Here is a 21,959-nt window from a genome sequence, read left to right as displayed (position 1 = left end):
GTATGTGTTGTAGTTACGTATAAATGCATTTGATCACTTGCCTCATGTGCCCTCTGTTGCTCTAAAAGGCTCTGGTAGTTTCCTGAAATCTCTGCTGCCAGCTTTTGCTCAGTCTGAACTAATAAATCCATCCAAGTCTCACACTTCTCCAGGAAGGTCTGCTGCCGCAGCAAGAAAGACTGCAGCTTACTGAAAGAAAGACAGATTCCTCCTATCACACACTGTGTTGTCTCGAAATAACTTTTCCAGCAGAATTACGAATCAGATGGTAACACTTTTCCCACTCAGCTATCTCATTCAATTTATTTAGCCAAACCTTTGAAAAGTAGTAGTCTGACTTATTTCAAACTCTGTTAATTTATGGCAAAGTCAACATCTTAACTCACTCGTTTCACTCTTTACTTGCAAGTATACCCCAGAAACAGAACTTTGGTTAATGAAATATCTGAAACATTTAATATATTCTGCAAAAGGTGTACTTTCTAGCTGTTGTAATCTAAGGAAACTATACAATAACCTTTAGTTGTTCTGACCTGAATCTCTCCGTAGTCTGAGAGGAGATCTGAGACCAATGCCTGTTCAGATTCTGCATTCTTTTGATTTCTTTATCATTCAGAGGAAGCCTGTAACCCAGCTCATTAAGACGGTCCAAATCTGGGGCCATGCTGCTGAATTTCAACATCTGACTCTGCAACAGACAATGAAAGTCATAACCAGCATATTCAGAGATTGCAAAATTATGAGCAAGCACTCAGTCAAATTTGGAATGGCCTTGGCTGCCACCAAGTGGCAAGCAATCCCTATGGCAGGGAAACTCATTTCCAGTTTTCAGCCTCTGATCCCAGACCAGAAGACTCATGTTCATGTTTAAACGCGCACAGAGAAATAAACTGAAATTGCACTGGAGTGTTTTGCTAAATTGGGGATTTCCCCCTCAGAGCTGCAAATGTAGGCTACTTTTGCATAGTTTGAAGCCATATGTTTATGTCAAAAAAGCAAGCCTTTTTCCTTGTTTCTTAGCCTGAATGTTAGGCTGGCAAATTCCCATTGAACTTACTCAATTCTTTATTTTTTTGGTTTTTGTTTTGCAGTACAGAAATATCCAATCCACTACACTAGGAAAATGTCCTGGGTTTTAGCATGCCCAAAGTGAAATTATATGTATACTTAATCCCAACAGAAAAATAATGGAAGATTAAAATGACAAAACCAGCCTAGATGGCAACGTTAATCAACTTCCTGTCAGAGCCTCTGAAAGAAGAGGAGGTGAAAAGAAGTCCCACAAAAAAAAGTGTGGAAGAGTGCAAATGGAGATTACATGGTACACAGTACAAAAGTTTCTCCAGTTTATCAATACACCAAAAAATGGACAACTTTATCCCTAAGCTAAATACAAGTGAGATAGAAATTACAGAAATACAAAAAAAAAGTTGAGAAAAAAAGAACAAAAAGGAAATCTCAAAAACCTGCTAAAATATCCATTCCTATTTTGAGTTTATATTAATTTTATTCTAAACAGTTTTCTTCTCCTTTTTTTCTTTACTCAGGGGTAAAGTAACATTGACAATCATTCTTTGGTTGCCACCAAACTTCTAAGTTCTCAGTCTTGCATGAGCGACAGTTCTTTAATATATATATAATGTATGTATGATATTTGTGCATATCCTGTACTAAAAATAGCCATGCTAACAGAAGAAAAAAAAGAAAATCAAATCAATATCCTGCATCTATTGGTCACCTTGAGTTCCTCCATTCTCCCCTGTATTGCTGAGAGATCAGATGAGTGACTAGGATCTTGCTCTTTTAATATTTCCTCTGCTTCTGTTATCCAGGCCTCAAGGACTTGCAGGTTCTTGGCAAATGTTTGGTAGTCCAGCACTCCAGCCTTGAATAGAAAAGGACCCACAGTTTAAGAACTTTGGCCACATAGCATCCATATTGATACTACACCGCAGTTATTCTCATAGATTTGCAGAGAGCTGTATAGGCTAGGAGCAATTGTGACTGCAGCTTTGCTCACGGACCATGGAATTATTGTTTGTTTTATTTTTAACTTAGAACAGAGGACTTTTGATCACTGCAAAAAGGTAACACTTCAAGAAATTGCATTAAATATCTCCTTGCCTTGAAATAGATAACCTCCTTTAACCTCCTTTTATAAAACTAACTCCTGCTTAATTTATTGTCAGCAGAGAAAACCACTAGCTGCTATAATTGCAATTTGAAATTAAAAACTTCTCTTATGCTTTTTCTCTTCACAATACAAGTGATGCTATAAGGATGTTCTACACAATGCTAAATTTCTTGGATAAATCCTCTTGTCATCCAAAGAGAAGCCACTACCTTCTCACCCATGTACCTTCCTATGGAACACATTCTAACAGTTAATTTTTTTCTCTTTTTTGCTCTAGTCACTTGTGACACAAGTAATTAGCAACATCTACTCATCTACAAATGGTAGATGTCAATCCAGGCACTGACATTAACAGGAATTGTAAAAATCAGTTCTACACCAGAATTATTCAGAATCTCTCATTTGTTTTACTGCTATAGAACTAGCTGGAAAGAGAGCTTGTCTTTAGGGGAGCAGTAGCTGTGGATGCAGATTTTAGCACCACTGCTGCACACTGAAAGCATGGTTCTCTTAGCATTCAAGATAGATGCTTTCCTCCATGAGTGCTATTATCTTCCCAGAATCTGGACCTTCTTACAAGGTTTCTGTAGTTGACTTGAGCATATTTTATACTCTCAGCATATTTTTGAGCATATTTTCTACTTTTTGACTTTCAGGAAAGTCTAGGAAACGCTGGTGAACAGGTAACACCGTCTTTCCCATCCAGTTTTAGCTAATTTATGTGTTTTCGGGTACCACAGGATGATCAGATTCGAGGACTGAAAACACTCTGCATACCTGAAGTACAGCCTGTTGTTTGCGGAGAGCTTGTTCGAGGGTTAACAGATTCTGGTTCAGAGAAAGATGATCAGACTGTATAGCTGCTGCTGCTGAAGCTTCCACCTGGCTTTTTAGCTCCTCTCCCAGCTCTTGAAGAACAACCACTGACTCTTGTGCTGTCTTCAAATCTGTAAGCACATCCTGAGGCAACACATTGAATAAAGATACAAATAGTTAACCTGACACTCTGCAAATGTCATCCTCCCTCTGATTTAAAGGAGCAATTAAATGGCCAAACTCCACCACTATACAAAAAATTTGTATTTACTACTGTATTTCAACACCAAAGTGTCCACTCACACTCTGTATCAAAGGGAAATATTATGCAGAATAAAAAAATATGTCAAAGTACCTGTGCACAGAGGAACAGAAAGAAGTGACTGCTCACCTATGTTTGAGAAAGCCTGAGTTACTGATGAGGCAATACTTGTTGAAACAAACATTTTGAACCCACTGACACGCTGGTCCTAAGCAGTGGCAGCCCTCACTGTGGGCTGATTCATGTTTGACTTCCTGTTTTTTTCTGCTATGAATTACCATGAAAAATGAAAAAATAACTTTTGTAAATGGCCTAACATAACAGCTACAGAATGGGCCTTCAGGAAATCGAGAAATTATTTCATTAAAAATAAGCAATTTGAATAGCCAGTCCAGATGACTATGGCAGCAAATGCCTGAAACACTTATTAATGTGTTAAATTTTCTCCTTGCAATTGTTTTGCTTACAGTGAGACAACTGACATTTCAATGCTTTTGTTGTTGACACTGAACAGTAACTTAAAATTGAAAGAACCAAAATGAAATCATAGACAGAAGGTAAGCTATCCTGCTGTCTTCAGATACACTCTTGAAGAAGAAAGAATCTCGAGATTTCAGTAAATAGTGCTTTTCCATAAGGTAGGATAAAGTCATCCCCAGAACATACTTTTAATTCAGACAAAAATAACAGCCTTGTGTGGTGGGAATACAGTCAAAGGATCTTGTGTTTCTGTTACAAGGAACTCAACAGATTTAGTAGAGATATTTTTCCAAGCAAGAATGCCTTTGACAGAGACTTAAGACTGAACCAAAATATATAATTTATCCACCTTCTCCAGAGAAGCTTTTGAAACGACAACACAAGTACAGAGGGATCACATGGAAAGTGTGAGAAACTCATGATATTTGGGTAACAAATGTAAAGCTCCTGTGCCTGAGACGCATCAGTAAAAAGAAATGTGTTTATATGCAAGTTTCCAATACACTCAGTTTAGTAATGGAGAGCCTCTCATACTTTTAACCCACAGAGCTGTAAAAATCTGCAAAGCTCAACTGAACATACATTGCAGTCCTGAATCCAGGCAGTAACCTCATCGTCAGCAATGTCTTTGCTGGTGGCAGTCTTCAAGAGTTCATTGGTCTGGTCTTCCCGCTGACGGACTGTGGAAGAGCACTGCTGGTAACAGTCCTTGTACCTCTGCCATAGCTGAAGGAGGCCCTTACTTGCACGCAGCCGCTCTGCAATCTCTTGCAGAAGGTTGTTCCACCTGGTGAAGAGATTGAATGCATGACTGAAGCCTAAGAGTCCACAAGAACTGCTGTCCCTCTTCCTCTCTACTGCTCACTATGGTCTTTTGGCTTTTAAAAAACTTGATAATATAAGGTCCAGACATCAGAGCGGGGGGAAGGAATCCCAGAAGTACATTGACAGGCTCTTCTGACCTGTCAGAGCAGATCTGATCTGTGCAACATCTTGGATGCTGTACATTGATGACTGAGGTCAGACAGAGCTGGAGTGCACTTTTTGAAGTGAATATCCAGTTATTTCTACTTAGCATACTTTGGTTCACTGCACAGAACACCATGAATGGCCAGAACCAAATTCCTGCAAGGGCCCAACAAGCCCAGGACAGAAACCATTTATTCTGCTCTGTGTAACTCCCTTTTAAAATACTCCCAGACTTATTAAAACTTTTTGTATTGTTTTATGCAATTCAGTATCGAAACCCCTTTTGAATTCTTGGCTCTAATGGCAACCAGAAACATGTACTTTTCAAATATGCTGTGCAATTTCCTTTCTAAATAAAATCACACTATTTTTCAACTATTATTATATAATAAAAATGGTGAAGTGAAAATTCTATCAGTCATCTTTTAAACTGTTAAATCCCATAGTATCTTTTTAAAATGGGGTGAATAATCCCTCCTTCCACTTCCAGATACTAGTGCAGGATGACCCACAAATTAAAAAATTCTGCCATGATTGTGTTGTCAAGAAAAAAAACCAAAACAACAAACCAAAATTAAATCATTTTCCACCAAAACAGTTTTTAGTTTTGGATTCTGTCTTTCCATAGATTCTCTGAGTAAACCCTTACAGTGGTTCTGGCCTGGATTCAAAGTTGAGGAAGCTGTTTGCCAATCTACTGCTGAAGGCTTAGACCTTCTTGATTATCAGGCTTTGCTGAAGAAAATATTGTTTCATTTACTATCTGTAGTAAATGAGATAGTTCTGCTTCAGCCTTTGGCAAAAGGAATAACCCCAGCTGTTGCCACAAGCTCCCAAACAGAGAAACAAACAAACAAACAAAAAAACCAAACTCAAAATAAAAATTATTTAAAAATGGGTCAATAAATAAATGCCAATTTACCATGAAAAGTAAAGTTCAACAAATAGACATTTTCTACCTCATATTCACTTCTTTCAAAGTGTTGGTAAGTGTTTCAGTCACTGGTGATTGACAGTCTTTCAACAATTGGTTGGTCACAGAACCAAATTTTTGTAAGCTACTTTCTTGCTTTTCCAATTCATCTTGTAGGCTCTAAAACAGATAAAATATTTAAAAAAAAAACCACAAAAAACAACCATAAAATATGAGATATTATAACTGCATGATGTAGAAATATTTCAAAATATTATGTATCAATTATAACATATAGATTATGAATGTAAAAATTGATTTTATGAGTGCATCATCTAAATAGAAGGTTGTTTAATATAAATACTATTGTTAGATTCATTTGATTTGATATCAAGTATAGTGGCAAAGAGTAAATTTTAATCTAATATTCTCACAAAAGAATTGCAAAAGAAATTACTCTAAACAAGTACTAAATCATAGAATGGTTTGGGTTGGAGGGGACCATAAAGATAATCCAGTTCCAACCCCCTGCTGTGGGCAGGGATACCTCCCACTAGACCAAGTTGCTCAGAGCCCCATCCAAACTGGTCTTGAACACTTCCAGAGATGGGGTGTTTACATAGGAGTAAGTGCATTGAACTGACTCAAAAAAAGAACTTAACTGGTGGAAGAAAATAAATGAAATAAAATTATCCTGTTTAGAACAAGATGAAAAAAAATAGCAGCATAAAAAACTTTATTCTTTAAATAAGGCTTTTTAACCTTATGTATTTTTGTGCATATTATTACGGTTTGAACAGCCTAGCAAATCTCAACCCAATTAAGCAGTTTAGTTAAAATCTTAATAAGCAAAAAAAGTAATTTTTTGTACCTATTTTTTTACTGACTCATCCTCTGATGCATAAAAAATGACAACCTAGAAGAGTGGCTGTAAAGGGCATTAACGGATGTTCTTAAAATCTGGGTTTGAAAAGTGCCACTCATAATTAAGGAATTTGAGCTTTATATATGTCTGGATTTCAAGTCACACAAAATATGTGAATGATGATGTAAACTTTTATTTGCCAGCCAATACTAACAATACAACTTGCTGTTACTTTCAGCATCTGGAAATATTTTTTCAAATATTTTTGATTCCTAAGACAAAAAACTTTATTTGCAATAAAAAGCTAACCTAATAGAACAATACTTTTCAGACTTTTAATAATTTATTTTCTGACCGTGGAAAATCACTGAAGTATCTCAGCTTTTAGAACATTATTTTCTTTGATCTTCCATCTACCGCTACCACATGGGTGCACAGTGTCAAAATGTGATCTCAGCATGCACCCATAGCTCAGAAGCCTGATGAAGCAGAGTGAGAAACTTTTAATGCTGATTAGAAAGAAAACAACCATCACCATTTTATTTTTTTGCAAAATTAAAAATGCAGAAAATGACTATTTGATAATATTGACTATTTGATAATGTGTTTTCCTAATGTCACGTGATATAATGTGCCAGGAAGTCTGTACATACTGGTACATTTCGTTTCATTAATTTCTTATGAACCAAAATGTATAGTTCTCTGCATCTATGCAATAAAGACAGAATTAACCCTTGAATCCATCCTTAGTATGTTGAAAGCCATGTTATTCTTCTTACCTGAAGGTTATCAACTTGGACTTTCACAGCTTCCAAAGAACCGGTAAGAAGATAAAAACGGGACAAAGAATATCTGGCTTCTGTCAAGTAGCTATTTAGTTCTTCATAAACCACTTTGTAAATGCTCCACTGATCAAGAACAGACTGCAACAATATTTTCAGTTGGCTAACCTAGGAGGAGGGAGGAAGGAAAAAAAAATAAATTAAAATCACTCAAGATATCTGGGGTTTAAATTATTTCCTTCCCTCTGATCTCAGAGGCTACTTGATCTACATGCCCAATCTTAGACCTGTTGCAGAATGGAGATTTTGCACAACCATCAGCTCGGCTTATGCTAGGTACAGCATAAAGTTCTGCTTGATTTTGTAAAGTTAGGATGACAGAGAATGAGAATATAGAAAATTCATTCTACTTCAGTCCAAAGCAGGATCAAGAAAGCATCTGTGTGCTGGAAAGGGTAGATCTTTACCGATTATTTGGTACCTTTCCACTAAATGTCAGGAATCATCTAAAAAGCTTTAATTACTTGAATTAAAAGCATCCTTGGAATAGGAAACATTATACCCATCTTATGTGAAGTGTGCACTCAAATTTGAGGACGGATGGAAACAGAGATACAATTCAAATCTCTTCCCCTATAATACAGAAGCAGCCTACTATCTGCAAACTGCTATTTCTCCTTCTCCTCCATGCCATTTTCCTGGCATTGTAATCTGCCCCTTGATGATTGTTTTACCGTGTGTTCCAAATTGGCCCAGGAGTGGTTAATTTCTTGTAGTGTTTTCATAACAGCAGAAGAGACTTCTTCCTTCTTGTTCTGTATCAAAGAAAGACCACTCTGTTCTACACTTTCAACTTCTTTTTCTTTTGTTCTTATTGATTCTTCTAATTCCTGAAAAGAAAAAGAAGATACCTGAATATTTTTGTTTGCTTAGTTGGCTGGATAATGCCTTGAGCTAGAACAGATGCTCATAAGCTCCTTATCTTTAAAAAATAGGAAAGTCACACTAGCATACTTGGGCTTTTTATTCTCAAGAGAATCATAACTCATCAGCAATTTTATTTAGTATTTTATCTTCTCTTTAAAGTATAGTTGTTTGCCTTTAATTTAAATAGAAGGATGACCTCTATATTAAACTTGTGTGTAATTGTCTGGTCTCATGTAAGAGTCCATAACTCATTAAAAATAGGACAGCAGTTTGAATACATGGGAAAATTGCTGTGTGTCTTAAACACTGAGGGAGCTTTTTAATTAGTTCAAAGCTGGCTCAAGCCGTGGAAAAAAAAATTAATTTTGCCACCCAAGGAAAATGAAAAAATGACTTCCTATGGAAAGATGTCCATTTGCCATGCCTCCCCACAAGAAGTGGAGAGTTTATTCCTTTGCCAGGTCCCACCAAAGCCCCTTCCCTGAGGATAGCAAGTCTTCTCCTTTTCTAAATGACAAGTTCATTGGAGTCCAGCCAACAACAACACACAACAGACTGAAGGAATTTTTCTTATTGCCTCCTCAAGGTTGCATGCTTTTGGGAGGCATTAATGAGCTCAATAGCATTTTGCTCTGCTCAATGTTCCCACACACTAACTGAAGAAAATGGGAAAAAAATGAATGGTTGGTGCGAAAACAAGCGAAGAAAACAAGGCTGAGTACCTAAGCACTGAGGCCATGACAACTTGTTAGTGGCTTGTTTTGCTACTTCAGGCAAGTGCTGACTGTGTAGTTGACTTAAGATGACCCTAGATTGGTCTTGGAAAGGCTGATTAAGAGTTTGCCAGTTTTATCACATTTTATCAACAAGCAAAGTGCGGAAGCTCTGCATAGCTTCAAGTAACATACTTCAAATGTAATATTTGCTAGTCACAAAACCTGTGATCTTCCTCATGCCTCAACAGCATGAGAATGAAGTTACAAAATTAAGGAGAGAGAGGACAAGATGACTCAGTGAACAACTGAGTTATATAGCCCATATTGTGATCATATAACCTTATTGCTACCCAAGAAACTACTTACATAAATTCACAGCATGGTGCAGGGAGATCCAAGCAAGTCCTCCTATGCCCTGACTCATGTCGAAGCTGTGTAGCATCATAGCGCAAACACTGAGTCTGAGCAGAGGGGGGAAAGTGTTGCTTCTACATTAATTTGTGTACTTTTTAATCTCAGTTATATTTTAACTTCCTGCAAGCCTTTCCTTACTATGAGAGATGGATCATTAAGGAAAGAAAATAACACAACAAAACTGGGCAAACCGAAAACCCATGCCTTTCCAAGAATTACTCTCCCTATGAATCCAAAAAACTACAAGTGAACTGTTGCCATAACAGATTGTACATTTTAGAAAGCAGTGGGAGTATTTGGAACAGAATTCTGCCTAGTCTTGTGAACACTTGCTATTGAATTTATCCCTGCACACATACAACACACCTTTTTCTAGATACATATAAGTGAGAGAATTTTTGCTGTACTGCTTATTATTTGCTTTTTTTCCTGTATTATTTCACATTTCTTCAAACCATGGTCTTGTTCCAGACTACAGACCTGGAGTAACACATCTTTTGTTTACCACATGATAAACAAAGACTTTTAAGTCATACACAGTAAATTTGCTTTTCCAAAAAGGCATTCGAGTTTGTACAAGGTTGCTCCAAAATTAGGAATACAAAGCAGACAAAAGTTCCAACCACCAAGAATAGCAAATATTTCTGGTTCTCTGTGAAAAGGGGCTTCTTATTCATCATCTGAATTAAAGACACATTGCTGTTTCTGATATGTGGAGGGAAAAAAATGGTTGGTTTTACTTATTAATATGAGAACTAAGCAGCAAGTAACATTGGTTAATAAATAAACTGCAGCTTCTGTAGTAGTTGAACCAGATACTGGGAGTGTCTGATACAATTATTTCTTAGATAATTTGTTTCTCTGCTGATCAAAGTCTTGCCATTTATAACTGACTCACCAAGTGTATTTGCTCGCTTCCCTGACCAAAGGAATTGTAAAGGTGATAAATCAGATTCAGCTTTGAACTCCAGCCAAGCTCAGCCTGCCCATTATGTCAGGCTATGCTAAATTATCCTTCCTGCAGTTGTATGGGTTTATTGTGCTGAAACCCTAAAGATACCTTATTTGAAACTAAGCACTGCAATCAGTTTGAGAACTTAGGCCAAGAATTTCAGAAAAAAAAAAGAATAATGTAACATCTCTGGCCTAATCAAGTGTTTGCCTTTATAGAAAGAAAGATGGATTTAATACACTGATGAATATAGATGAAATTCTCTTTTGCATTTCATTTGAATAGATTTCCAGCTGTTCTCTCTGTGAAGACTTAAAAGCTAGATCATATTTGTTTCATTCATTAATGATGCAGGAAAAGCAGCTGCACCAAGATAAACACAGTTCCTTACTCCATTTTAAGGTTATGAGAACATCAAGATTTTGGGCATCCAGTTGTCCTCACAGCAGTATTTAATTCTCTGGATAGCTGAATATTCAAAATCCCCCAAAAATCCTAACATATGTTAATAAAAGCATAATACCTCTCTACATTCTAGTATTTGTGTTTGAATAGTCAATATGGAACATATGAGGTGGAAAAAGAATAGAAAAAAATGGTAGAGCAGAATAATAAGGCAGAAAAAACCAACTTTCTGCATAGTCAAGCATATTGTTCATGACATCAAATTCCATAAGACTCGCTAAAAAGGAATGGGAACATATTCATCTGATGCTCTTCTAGTTCAGTACATCTGGCATGCTTGGAAATGTCCATACGTCAATGCATAGTACAAAAAGAATACCTTTGTTTGCTTTTAAACATCTCTGGGATATTATTGTTCCTTCCTCCTTTCTTATTGCTTGCACTTTAGGAATGAAATCTCTCCCTCACATAAGTAAATAAGAATTCTGTCACTGACTTCATTAATATGAAGATTTCACATGGCTTTACCAAGTGTTGTTTCTAATTGCTGGAAAGAAAATAGTGTTATTTATAAGGGGACTATACCTGACAGTCTTTCAAAGCATTCTGTACTGAAGCCTGGTCTCCAATTTTCTGTTGCTGTTTCAGCTTCTGCTCTTGGATTTCAAACCAAGTTTTAAGGCACTGCACATTATTTTCATATGCTGTCCAGGACTCCTGCAGACTTTCTAACAGCTGGATCTGCAAAGAAATATGAGTATATATATTTCCTCATACACTTACCTTTATTTTTGGGTCAATTAAATAAATAACTGAAGAGCAATGCTAACCATAGCCTTCCCGAATTCAGTGCTTTCAGAACTTCAGAACAGTATATGTACTCAAATTTAAATTTAAATATAGCTGCTATGTGTAAAAGAGTTCATAATAAAAGGCCTACTTTTAGAAATAATTATGTAGAGATAACAAAATATTATGACACACTGAAAGACGCTAACAACTTAGCAGAACATTTTTATGAAGTAGAATTCTTTTCAGAGATCAAAGACATCAGGATTTTCCAAATAAAACTAAGCATGCAAACATACAGTTTATATTCCTTGTGTATATGGTGAAGCAGATAAAGATTTATATGACTTCCTTTGTCAGCTGACTGGTTAAAATTTATTAAGGTTTTTGTGACTATCCTAGGTGTTATTCAGCGGCAAATGAAACAGCACTTCAAATCTCAAAAAAAACCCCAAATGAATCAAAAAGCCAACAAATCAAAAGAAAAAAGGAAAAATTTAAAAAAGGGGGGGGGTGAGGAGGGAACGGGATGACACAGAACAGTGGACTCCCCCCCCCATAAAAACCCCACAAAACAAAGAAAGAAATAACAAAGCAGAATTTGAAAGTGGCAGCATTGTCATAAAGGCATTCACATCACTCTAGGGAATGAACCATCTTAATGAGCTGTCATGTGAATTGGAAATGGTTGAAGATGTAATGATCAACAGCATTGGCCACACTGATGATGAGATAGCTGTGAGTGAAGTAAAGTAAGGAAAGTAAGTAGCTGACTAGAGATCCTTAGAATAACATACTTTGTTTTTTTTCAGGTAAGAATGATCCCATGGGAAGCTGTACTGAAGGACAAAAGAGTCCAGAAAGCTGGTTGATCTTTGAGGACAACTTCCTCAAGTCACAAAAATGACAAATGCACAGAAAGTGGATTCCAAAGAATAGGCCTGAAAGCATGTCCTGGCAATGCCAGACTTATGTTATGAAAGCAGTCTTGGCTGCAACTAACTAGTGAGGGATAAAAGTTCTTGTTACTCTTCACAAGTACATCAGCAACTAATCAGAAACCACAGAATAGTCTGATGTACATGGCACCTTTACTGCTCTGATCTTACTGACCTATGCCTCCCATGTCTTCGTATCAACTAACAAATTTTCGCATATGGAGGTACTAGTCATGATAGAAGAGTTAGAATTAGGAGTTACTTAATTTAGCTGGAAATATAAAAATCCACAGAACCAGACAGGATGCATCTGAAGGTGTTGATGTCATTTCAAGGCTGCTATCAAGTTTAAAAGGTCATGATGGTTGGAAAAAGTTGCTGGTGACTGGAAAAAGGCTATACCGCAAACTCTGCCAGGAGCTATTTCCACATGTATAAAGAACAAGGATGAGGAATAAGCATGGTCGCACTAGGGGCAAATTGTGCCTGATCTGACTGTCTCTGCTGTGATAATATGACTGACTGCATGGACAAGTGAAGAGTTGTAGATGCTGTTCACCTTGGCTTTTGCAAGATTTTTATATGGTATCCCACAGAGTAGCTAGTTTGTTTGGTTTTGGGTCTTTTTTTTCTTTACCTTTTCTGTTATCAGGCCTTGCAGAATCTGCCAACGTCTGTTCATTGCTCCAAGCTGTTCTGCAAAATCAGTTTTGTCGCTCCGTTTACTTTCAACATCCTGGCTGCTAATCTGTAGCACTGACTGGTTCACAAAGTCTACCGTCAATTGTTTGCAATTTAAATCTATCTTGAAACCCTAGCAGGAAAAAGGGAATAAAAAACCCAAAACATAAGTACTATAATTTCTCACCTTCCTGCAAAACAGAGGAAAAATATTCACAAATGAAAACTTCACCATAATTTAGCTTTAGCAATTGGCCAGCAATTAAAAACATTGTCAGTTTCCCCTAAATGTTAAGAAACAAAGAAGCAACACCTTGCCTTTGGAATAATGAATCTGCCTCACCCAAATAATTAAAAAAAATAATCTGCAAACATGTTGACATTTGTCTCATGAATCAGATTTAAAAAAAAAAAAAAAAAAAAACCAACAAAATCAACTCTGTTTTGAATATGAAAAGAATATGAAAAATATTCTTATACACAAAGAAGAATAATAGCCAAGAAGTAATTTTTCAGAAGACTCATGAAACAAATATGACATTGAAAAGAAAGTCACTGTATGCACATCTATTACAAGAGTGCTACTGATCTAGTTAAAGAAGTGAAATTGTGTCATAACTTTATTCCTCAATAGTTAAGATATAGCATCATTCATTTTTGCTTCAGATACTGACCAGAATTACCTTGATGTGTAAACTACTGGACACATTCCATTCAAGAATAGGCTACATTCAAGAATGGGCTACACTTTGAGAAGGTGATATTATGCAGCGAATTCATAAAACAATTTACACAATTTGCAAAGTGCTTTGTGAGCTTAGGTGAAAGACACATCTAATAAGGTTAAATCATGTGCATATTACCTTGGACTTATGTGGAAATTTAGTAAGCATGCTAAAAATTATATTCCTTCCATAACTATTCCTCCCTGCTTTCTTTTCCACAGTATCAAATATCAACCAATTCCAACTTCTATACACTTCTAATCACTCCACTATATAAGGGTTTGTTTTTTGCTTTCTTTTTTTCCTTAAATCACTTATACTTTAAATATATATATAGATATACTTAGTGGGAAAAAACTGAATGGCGAATAGGTAACATTTCCACTCACTACCTTATACTTCTTGACATAATCCTGAATAGATTTCTGTCCTACTAAATTTTTTATATTCTCTTCATCCTCCTGAATGATGTTTTCCATCAGGGAAATCCAGCTCATAACTTCAGTGATAGCATGACGAGAAGGAATTTTGTCCATCTGGAGCTGTAGAGATAACAGACTTAAAATATGTGTTGTGAAGAAAATGAATAAGAACCCCTTATTTTGCATTACCATAGTACATTTCCTTTACCTGCTCTAATTTTATATTATTCTACATCCTCAAGAGACCACTGATGTTTATAAAAAGAAGTGGAAAAAAAAAAAGGTTTTAATAGGAGATATATTGTGTAACTGCATGCATCTTAATAAGAAATGTTTATATTAAAGGCTTTTTATTTCTATTTTTCATTGTGCAAAGAAACTGGACAAACTGAAAAGATTCCATTTCTGAATTCCTAAAGTTCTGCATTCTTATTCCATAATTCTGTATTGAGCTTATGTAAAAGATAACATTTAGGCTACACTTTTCCAGTCCTTGTAAATAGCTAACTGTCATGGTTTGAGCATGTTTTGAGGGTGTTTTTGTTCAAGGTTTTTTCCAGCCAGGTGGAGGAGGGGAGTCCGGGAGGAAGGAGAGACAGAACACCTGAGCCAGGCTAGGCAATGAGGTATTCCATACCATAGCACGTGATGCCCAGGATGCAGACTGGGAAAGAGAGGGCTGGAGGGGTAGAGCTCGGGAGGAAAATGGAGGAGGGAGCACGCGGTGCTCAGCCAGGCAGGGTGGAGTGAGTTATGGGTCGGTGGCTGGTGGGGTGTTGTATTCTTTTCACTTGCTGTTTGCTGTATCATTATTATTTGTAGTAGTAAATGGCAGTAGGGGTTTTGTGTTATGCCTTAGCAATTAAACCATTCTTATCTCAATCCGTGGGGGCTACATTCTTTGGATTCTCCTTCCTAACTCTCCGGGAGTTGGGGGACTTTAGTTTAAACCACGACACTAACGAATAGGTCCATGGAAAGTAATATTATACTACTATTCATTTGTGTTGATTTCCAAATAGGGTGATATTAAATTGCACCTGTTTTTTTTTCTTAAAAACTCACTTTCAACATTTGATACAGTAGTGCTTGTTAACAGTTACTCAGAAATGACATTTTTAGGTAGACATACACATTCTGCATTACAAGATGGTTCAGAGAACTACTGAATGACATTATTTTCTTTTATATAATAGACTCAGTTAACATTTGTTATCCTTTCTCTCTCCCCCTAAATCACAATTGTATTACTAACTCTGAGAACATTCCAAATTACAAATGGAAGATATGGCTTATGCTGATATCCTCCTAGCAACTAAACACTAAACCAACTTTCAGACCAGTATAATTCACTATCATAGCATTAAAAAAACTCCAGAACTACACATGCAAAAAACCTCATGTTCCTATATACACTAACAGAAACCTTACACAATGTCTTTGTCTTGTATTGACTTGAACAGGTTTAAATGAAGCTACTGTCCAAACCTGACAGGGCTCAGGGATGACCTTTTCCAAAAAACATATCAACATGTTGAAAAAAGTTCATCTGTTCTTTGGTTAAAATTCAACAAATGTAACCGTGAAAGTCTGAAATTAACACCAATTGATGTTAGACAGTATGGGTAGGCAGGATTTAGATAGAAGTGTAAGCTTTTCCACATTAAAACAGAAATAAAGTTGCTCCTATCCTGCCTCACATGGATAAACTAAGGAAAGGAGCAACTATCTCCCAAAGGCAGTTCCAACTGTAGAGTCTGAATTTTCTGGAATATCAAAGGCCATCATGGGCCTTTCTTACCTGGTGCAATTTTTCTTGTACGGCTGGGATCTGTGTGAGCAGCTCTGTCCACTGACTGTCAATGAAGGACAAACCTGCACGCAATGCTGCTGTATCCACCTTCTTCATCCTGAGAAGCTGGTTTCCAGTACTCAGGACAGAAGATTTCTGGTATGATTTAGCTTCCACTTCTTTTGAAAATTCCTATAACCAGAATAATTTTTGTGGAAATACTTAACTTCTTGTTGTACTTAAAGCCTTACCTCAGAAAGCTAAGTATATCCTCCCTTCCCTTTAAAAAAAATATACTTCCTGTTAGTGTTTACCAACTATACTTCAGATCAAGTGAGGAAAAAAATTGTCTTCAACCATAAAACTGTTTTCAGAATCATCAAGCTTTAAATGATTGCAAATGGCAAAGAAGTACTTAATGTGCATACACACCAGGTTTTCGAAGGACAGCTCACCTGTAGAAGCAGATTGCGACTTTTTTTGCATGCTCACTACTTAAATGATTGGAAGCATAAATGTTTATTTGTAACTGGAGGAAAAAAAAAAAGTGTCCTAGGTCCATGAATGACTTACCAAAAAGGAATTCAGGTGATCTCGGACTGTTTCCAGTTCCTGAGGAACTGTCAAAGACTGCTGGCTCCAAAACTCAAGTCGGTCTTTTGCAGATTGTAACCAACGTGTCAATTCATTTGATTCACTCTGATACCTGTAAAGATGATTAAAGAAAACTGTAACAGTCAACACCTCTTTTGCCTCCAACTAAGCAGTCTCTCCTCCACATTAGAAGATACAATATGCCAGAATTGATGTAAAAATAAAAATATTTCATTTCCTTTATCAAAATTCACAAAACAACAAGATTTAATTTTAAAGACAGGCATGGTGTCAGGAAGCTCTTATTTCAGCCATTATGCTCACAATTCCTAACAAGTGCCTTTGTATTGGCTTTTAGGAAAGTCTAAGTTTAATGAAGGACTAGTAATTAGGTTACAAATCCATCTGGGCAAACTGTAACAATGCCCTACGCACATAAACAGAGTTTGCTTTCCAGTGGTAATGCCCCTACCAGAACACCATGAGGCTACTCATGCTACTTAGGTAAGCACACATGCTTTCTCATCAACCTGTATGCACGTGGAGCTTCTAAATTAGTCATCTAAATAAGGCATCTTCTGACTTCCTCCCACAAGCTGTTATATCACACATGTTCTATAGCAAATGAAAGAGGATGATAGCAATTCTATAGAACAAAAGTAGGATATTGTAGAGAAGTCAAACTATCACATACAATGCAAAGTACTTTTTTTAAAATGTTGAATCTAATAATTCTGGGTTCAAAATTACTTTGAACTGAACACCAAAGGTGGAGAAGTTTATACTGTCCATTACATCAGCATTACCTTGTCCAGTGCTTCAGTATTGTCTCCAGCCTCTGAAGCTCCTTGCTAACTTTACTGGTGTTACTTAACCAGTGTTCTCCTAGTTGGTTCAGTTGGCTTTCAAGATCTGAGCAGCTAACAGAAAAAAGGAGCCTTTTTCCATCATCTAGAACTTGGTATAATTTAGGTTGGTATTCACTCAGGTTAGATCTCAGATGCTGTAATAAAAGAGGAGATGGTTAGATAGCTTTGCAGGTCTCTGTTACCACACTTTCTCAACATTCAGTTGTCTTTCACTTCTTTTTTGTAGTACATCCAATATCACCATGGCACAGCACATTTTCTTTTCAGTCTTCTCCAGCTCTAGAACACTCTGTGAACCATCAGGCATGTAACCTGCTCAACATCTGAATGTGCTGTCACAACACCCCCCCCACACACACACACTTCAAGATGTCCAGCAATATCTTCTTATTATGAACTCCTCCTTGGTGTAGATAATTTACATCTGAAAATAACAATGTCAAAAGAATCTTTGTGGGGCAATACCATTTCTGAGAGAAATTGATTACAATGTCAGAACTTAGTCTACCATCTGTTGAAAATTACTACAACGAAAGCTAAAGGTGTTCAATATCAAGTTATAGATAGTGGCTATTCTTCAGCCCTTCTAATGCCTATATTCAGCTCTCTGGTCATCCAAGTCTTCTTTCACTGATCTACTATCCTGCTACTCACTGCTACAAAAGAGATGGCCCATCCTTCTAAATCACTGAACAAAGAAGCCAATTGTTATGGCACAAGAAAGCAAACAAGGTACTGAAAAAGAAAGGCTGTTAGCAGTCTTAGCCTGAATCCAACCTGGAGCAGAGACATATCTCATTCAAATGGTGATTTGTAGGTGGGCAAATATATACCTGCCAAATTCCACTATCATTACACAAATAGTATGGATTTTAAAAACATCTGTATATTTCACTAAGCTTGAGCACAAAATGTACATGCATCCCCATTTTTAATTTCCGATGAAAATAATCTGAAGTATAAAAAACTAGTGGTTTCATGGTGAAGTCACAACCTTTCTATCACTCTTCTTATTTTGACTTTGATGTAAATAGAGCTCTAATAACTGAACAGAATGTTATATATGTGTCTGTGTGTACTTCCATACACCATATATACACACAAATAAATGTACAACTCCTAGAGAGTAGCATAAAAAATTCAAAGATAATAATAAACTACTTGGGATGGATTTTCAACATAAATGTGGCCATAACAGAGTTCAAGAATCTGGATTTGAATAACCTAATTTATGTTACTGGCAAGAGAAGCAAAGGAAAACTAATTTAGGGTCAGGAAACACACAAAATGCTTAGCATTAAAGAAAACCAAAATAAGACCCCCACAGAATAGATTTCTTAAGTTCTCATATCATTGCAAAAGCAGAAAGCCATCTGGTAAAAGAACAGTACACATAAATTCAGAGTAGACAAGAAGTCAATTTGCAAGAAAAACTGGCAGACATTTTTCTGTAAAACAAAACAAGAAAAAAAACCAAACAACCCAACAACCAAAGTGTGTGGTGCAGAACAAGACAAAGACAAAACACTAGACCAAAATTCTCATTTTGAAAACAGACCAAAAAAACAGGATGTGGTAGAAAGCCTATATTTAAATTACTAATTTTTGTTCCATTTGAGAAGGCAACTTAGGGAACCACATGCTATTCAGCCTCCCCTTGCTCTCTGGAAAGATCATGGAGCACATGCTCTTGGAATCCATTTTCAAGGACAAAAAGAACCAAAAGGTAATCAGGAATATTCAACTTGGATTCACTAACTTGACCACATTTATGACAAAATTACTGTCTTTGTGAATGAGACCAATTTCACACAGAATCACAGAATCCCAAGGGTTGGAAGAGACCTCTAAAGATCATCTAGTCCAACCCCCCTGCAAGAGCAGGGTAACCTAGAGTACATCACACAGGAACTTGTCCATGTGGGCCTTGAATATCTCCAATGTACCCTTTGACCCTCCTCTAGAAGTGGAGAGGATGTTGGCTGGATAAATGTACTGTTACATGGTTTGAAAATTAGCTGTGTTACCAGTCTCAAACACTAGAGATCCAAGGCTTAATGTCTGGCTGGCAGACATCAGCTACCAGTAGCTGGCAGACATTACTACCAGTAATGTGCAGAGTACTCCACAGAGATTATTGATATTTGAGCTCAAGCATCTTCAAAATCTTCATTAATGGCATGGCTGATGACAGCGAGTGGTCCCTTAGTAAATTTGTTGAGGGCAGTAACGTAGGGAGAGTGGCTGAGACAAAAAATGGCAGACATTAGTCTACAGACACTTCGATAAATTTAAGGTTGGGGCAGCAGAAACCTTAGGAGGCTCAAAAAGAAACACAAATTCTGTGCCTTGGGCAGGCTAACCCTGTTTCTCACTACAGGTTAGGAAGGGAATGGCTAGTATATTTAACCTGGCATCTTTCATTACCAAGACATTACAAATGAGGCAAGCCACAGCACTGGCCTACATCAGGACTATAACCACCTATATAAGTTATTTTATTATGTGCATGGTGCTGATGAGGCCACATCTAGTGCATCTGTTTCTGCTCTGCTCCCACCTCCCACCAGTTTAAGAATAAGGAAGTAGTCAGGGTCTTGTGTCGAGCTATTAAGATGTTTAGAGACTTAGAGCACATGTGCTTTAAAAAGAGGCTAAGGGAGGAGTGCTTATTTTTGACTGACAAAAAAAAGCTAAGGGCCAGTCTAGCAAAGACCTACAGCTATTCGAATACAACTAGAAAGATGATAGAGGTAAATATTCCTCCAAAGTGCCACACAATATAAAAAGGACAATGATGACAAGTTGAAAGTTGAAGGTTTACATTGGGCATTAAAGAAAACTTTTTCAGTATAAGTGGTGCAGCACTGGAGTTGGTCCGAAGCTCAGCTTGTGTTGGGGGAGGGGAGCATCATTCCATCCCAACACACCCAGTCAGTCGCCAGCACCTATAATAAATACGCTGAGCAATGTAGTAATATTCTAGCCACTCCAGCCACTGAGCCAGCTTCATTTGGAGCTCGGATTAGATGCCTCTATACAAATGCCCATAGCATGGGGAATAAACAAGAGGAATTAGAGATGTGGGCACATCTACGGGGCTATGATATAATAGGCATCACCGAAACATGGTGGGATGGCTCCTTTGACTGGAGTGTTGGAATGGAAGGTTATAGGCTTTTTAGAAAAGACAGGCCCGGTAGGAGGGGAGGGGCAACTCTTTATGTTAGGGATAGGCTGGAGAGTATGGAACTCTGTCTGGGGACAGGTGATCAGTTAACAGAAAGTTTGTGGGTCAGGGTTAAGGGGAAATTGGCAATGGGACACATTACTGTGGGGATATGTTACAGACCGCCAGATCCAGAGGAACCTGTGGACGAAGAACTCTACAGACAAATAGGAAAAGCCTCATGCTCACAGGCCCTTGATCTCATGGGGGACTTCAACCACCCTGACATCTGTTGGGGTGACGGTACGGCCCAGCACAAGCAATCCAGGAGGTTTCTCGATTGTGTGGAAGACAACTTCCTTCTGCAAGCAATAAAGGAGCCAACGAGGAGAGGTGCCCTGCTTGACCTCGTGCTCACCAACAGGGAAGGGCTCGTTGGAAATGTGACGCTCCACGGAAGTCTTGGATGCAGTGATCATGAGATGGTCGAATTTGAGGTCCTCAAGACAGTGAGAAGAGCGTGCAGTAAGCTCACTGCCCTGGACTTCAAGAGAGCAGACTTTGGGCTCTTCAGGAACCTGCTTAGCAAGGTTCCATGGGATATAGCCCTAGAGGGCAACGGGGCCCAAGACTCTTGGTTAACATTCAAGGATCACCTGCTACAAGCTCAGGAGTGTTGCATCCCGACTAGAAGGAAGTGCAGCAGGAAGGCCAGGAGACCTCCTTGGATTGATAAGGAGCTGCTGAGAAAAATTCACAGGAAAAAAGAGACTTATAAAAGGTGGAAGCAAGGACAGGTGGCCTGGGATGAATACAGGGATGTTGTCAGGGTAGTTAGGGACCAAGTTAGGAAAGCTAAGGCCCAACTGGAGCTAAACTTGGCTATGGATGTTAAAGATAATAGGAAGGGATTTTATAGGTATGTAGCAGCTAAAAAACAGACTAAGGACAATGTAGGCCCCCTCTGTAAACTTTCGGGAGAACTGGCTACACAGGACTTGGAGAAGGCTGAGGTTCTGAATGGCTTCTTTGCCACGGTCTTCACTGGCAAAGGCTCTGACCGCAGCACCCGAGTCCTGGAAGGCGGACGCAGGGACTGTGAAAACCTAGACCTTGGGCCCACTGTACATGAGGATCTGGTTCGAGACCATCTTAAGAACCTGAATGTACACAAGTCCATGGGACCTGATGAAATCCATCCGCGGGTCCTGAAGGAGTTGGCGAATGAAGTTGCAAAGCCACTGCCCATCATATTTGAAAAATCATGGCAGTCAGGTGAAGTTCCTGACGACTGGAAAAAGGGAAATATAACCTCCATTTTCAAGAAGGGGAAAATGGATGACCC

The 21,959-nt window shown here is 37.8% G+C and overlaps 1 protein-coding gene across 2 annotated transcripts in view; it reads right to left on the bottom strand.

Moving 5' to 3' along the window:
* SYNE1 (spectrin repeat containing nuclear envelope protein 1) overlaps positions 1–21,959 on the bottom strand; it is a 243,720-nt gene that overhangs the window by 49,790 nt on the left and 171,971 nt on the right. Inside the window, exons 109-122 of one of the 2 annotated variants that reach the window (XM_034060451.1) lie at positions 17,383–17,579; positions 16,556–16,688; positions 15,992–16,174; positions 14,161–14,310; positions 13,000–13,176; positions 11,221–11,376; positions 7,956–8,111; positions 7,219–7,389; positions 5,621–5,754; positions 4,275–4,479; positions 2,912–3,094; positions 1,739–1,885; positions 534–688; positions 42–189 (exon numbers count right to left, since the gene is read on the bottom strand). In XM_034060451.1, coding sequence (XP_033916342.1) covers positions 42–189; positions 534–688; positions 1,739–1,885; positions 2,912–3,094; positions 4,275–4,479; positions 5,621–5,754; positions 7,219–7,389; positions 7,956–8,111; positions 11,221–11,376; positions 13,000–13,176; positions 14,161–14,310; positions 15,992–16,174; positions 16,556–16,688; positions 17,383–17,579 — 2,295 coding nt within the window. Of the gene's footprint in view, positions 1–41; positions 190–533; positions 689–1,738; positions 1,886–2,911; positions 3,095–4,274; positions 4,480–5,620; positions 5,755–7,218; positions 7,390–7,955; positions 8,112–11,220; positions 11,377–12,999; positions 13,177–14,160; positions 14,311–15,991; positions 16,175–16,555; positions 16,689–17,382; positions 17,580–21,959 lie in introns of those variants that run through there. The other variant, XM_031049773.2, reaches the window with a different exon arrangement.

This window comes from Melopsittacus undulatus, chromosome 3, assembly GCF_012275295.1.
Source record: "Melopsittacus undulatus isolate bMelUnd1 chromosome 3, bMelUnd1.mat.Z, whole genome shotgun sequence".
In the NCBI taxonomy this organism is placed as follows: domain Eukaryota; kingdom Metazoa; phylum Chordata; class Aves; order Psittaciformes; family Psittaculidae; genus Melopsittacus; species Melopsittacus undulatus.
Note: the sequence above shows the minus strand (reverse complement) of the source record. Positions and strands in the feature narration are given on the sequence as shown.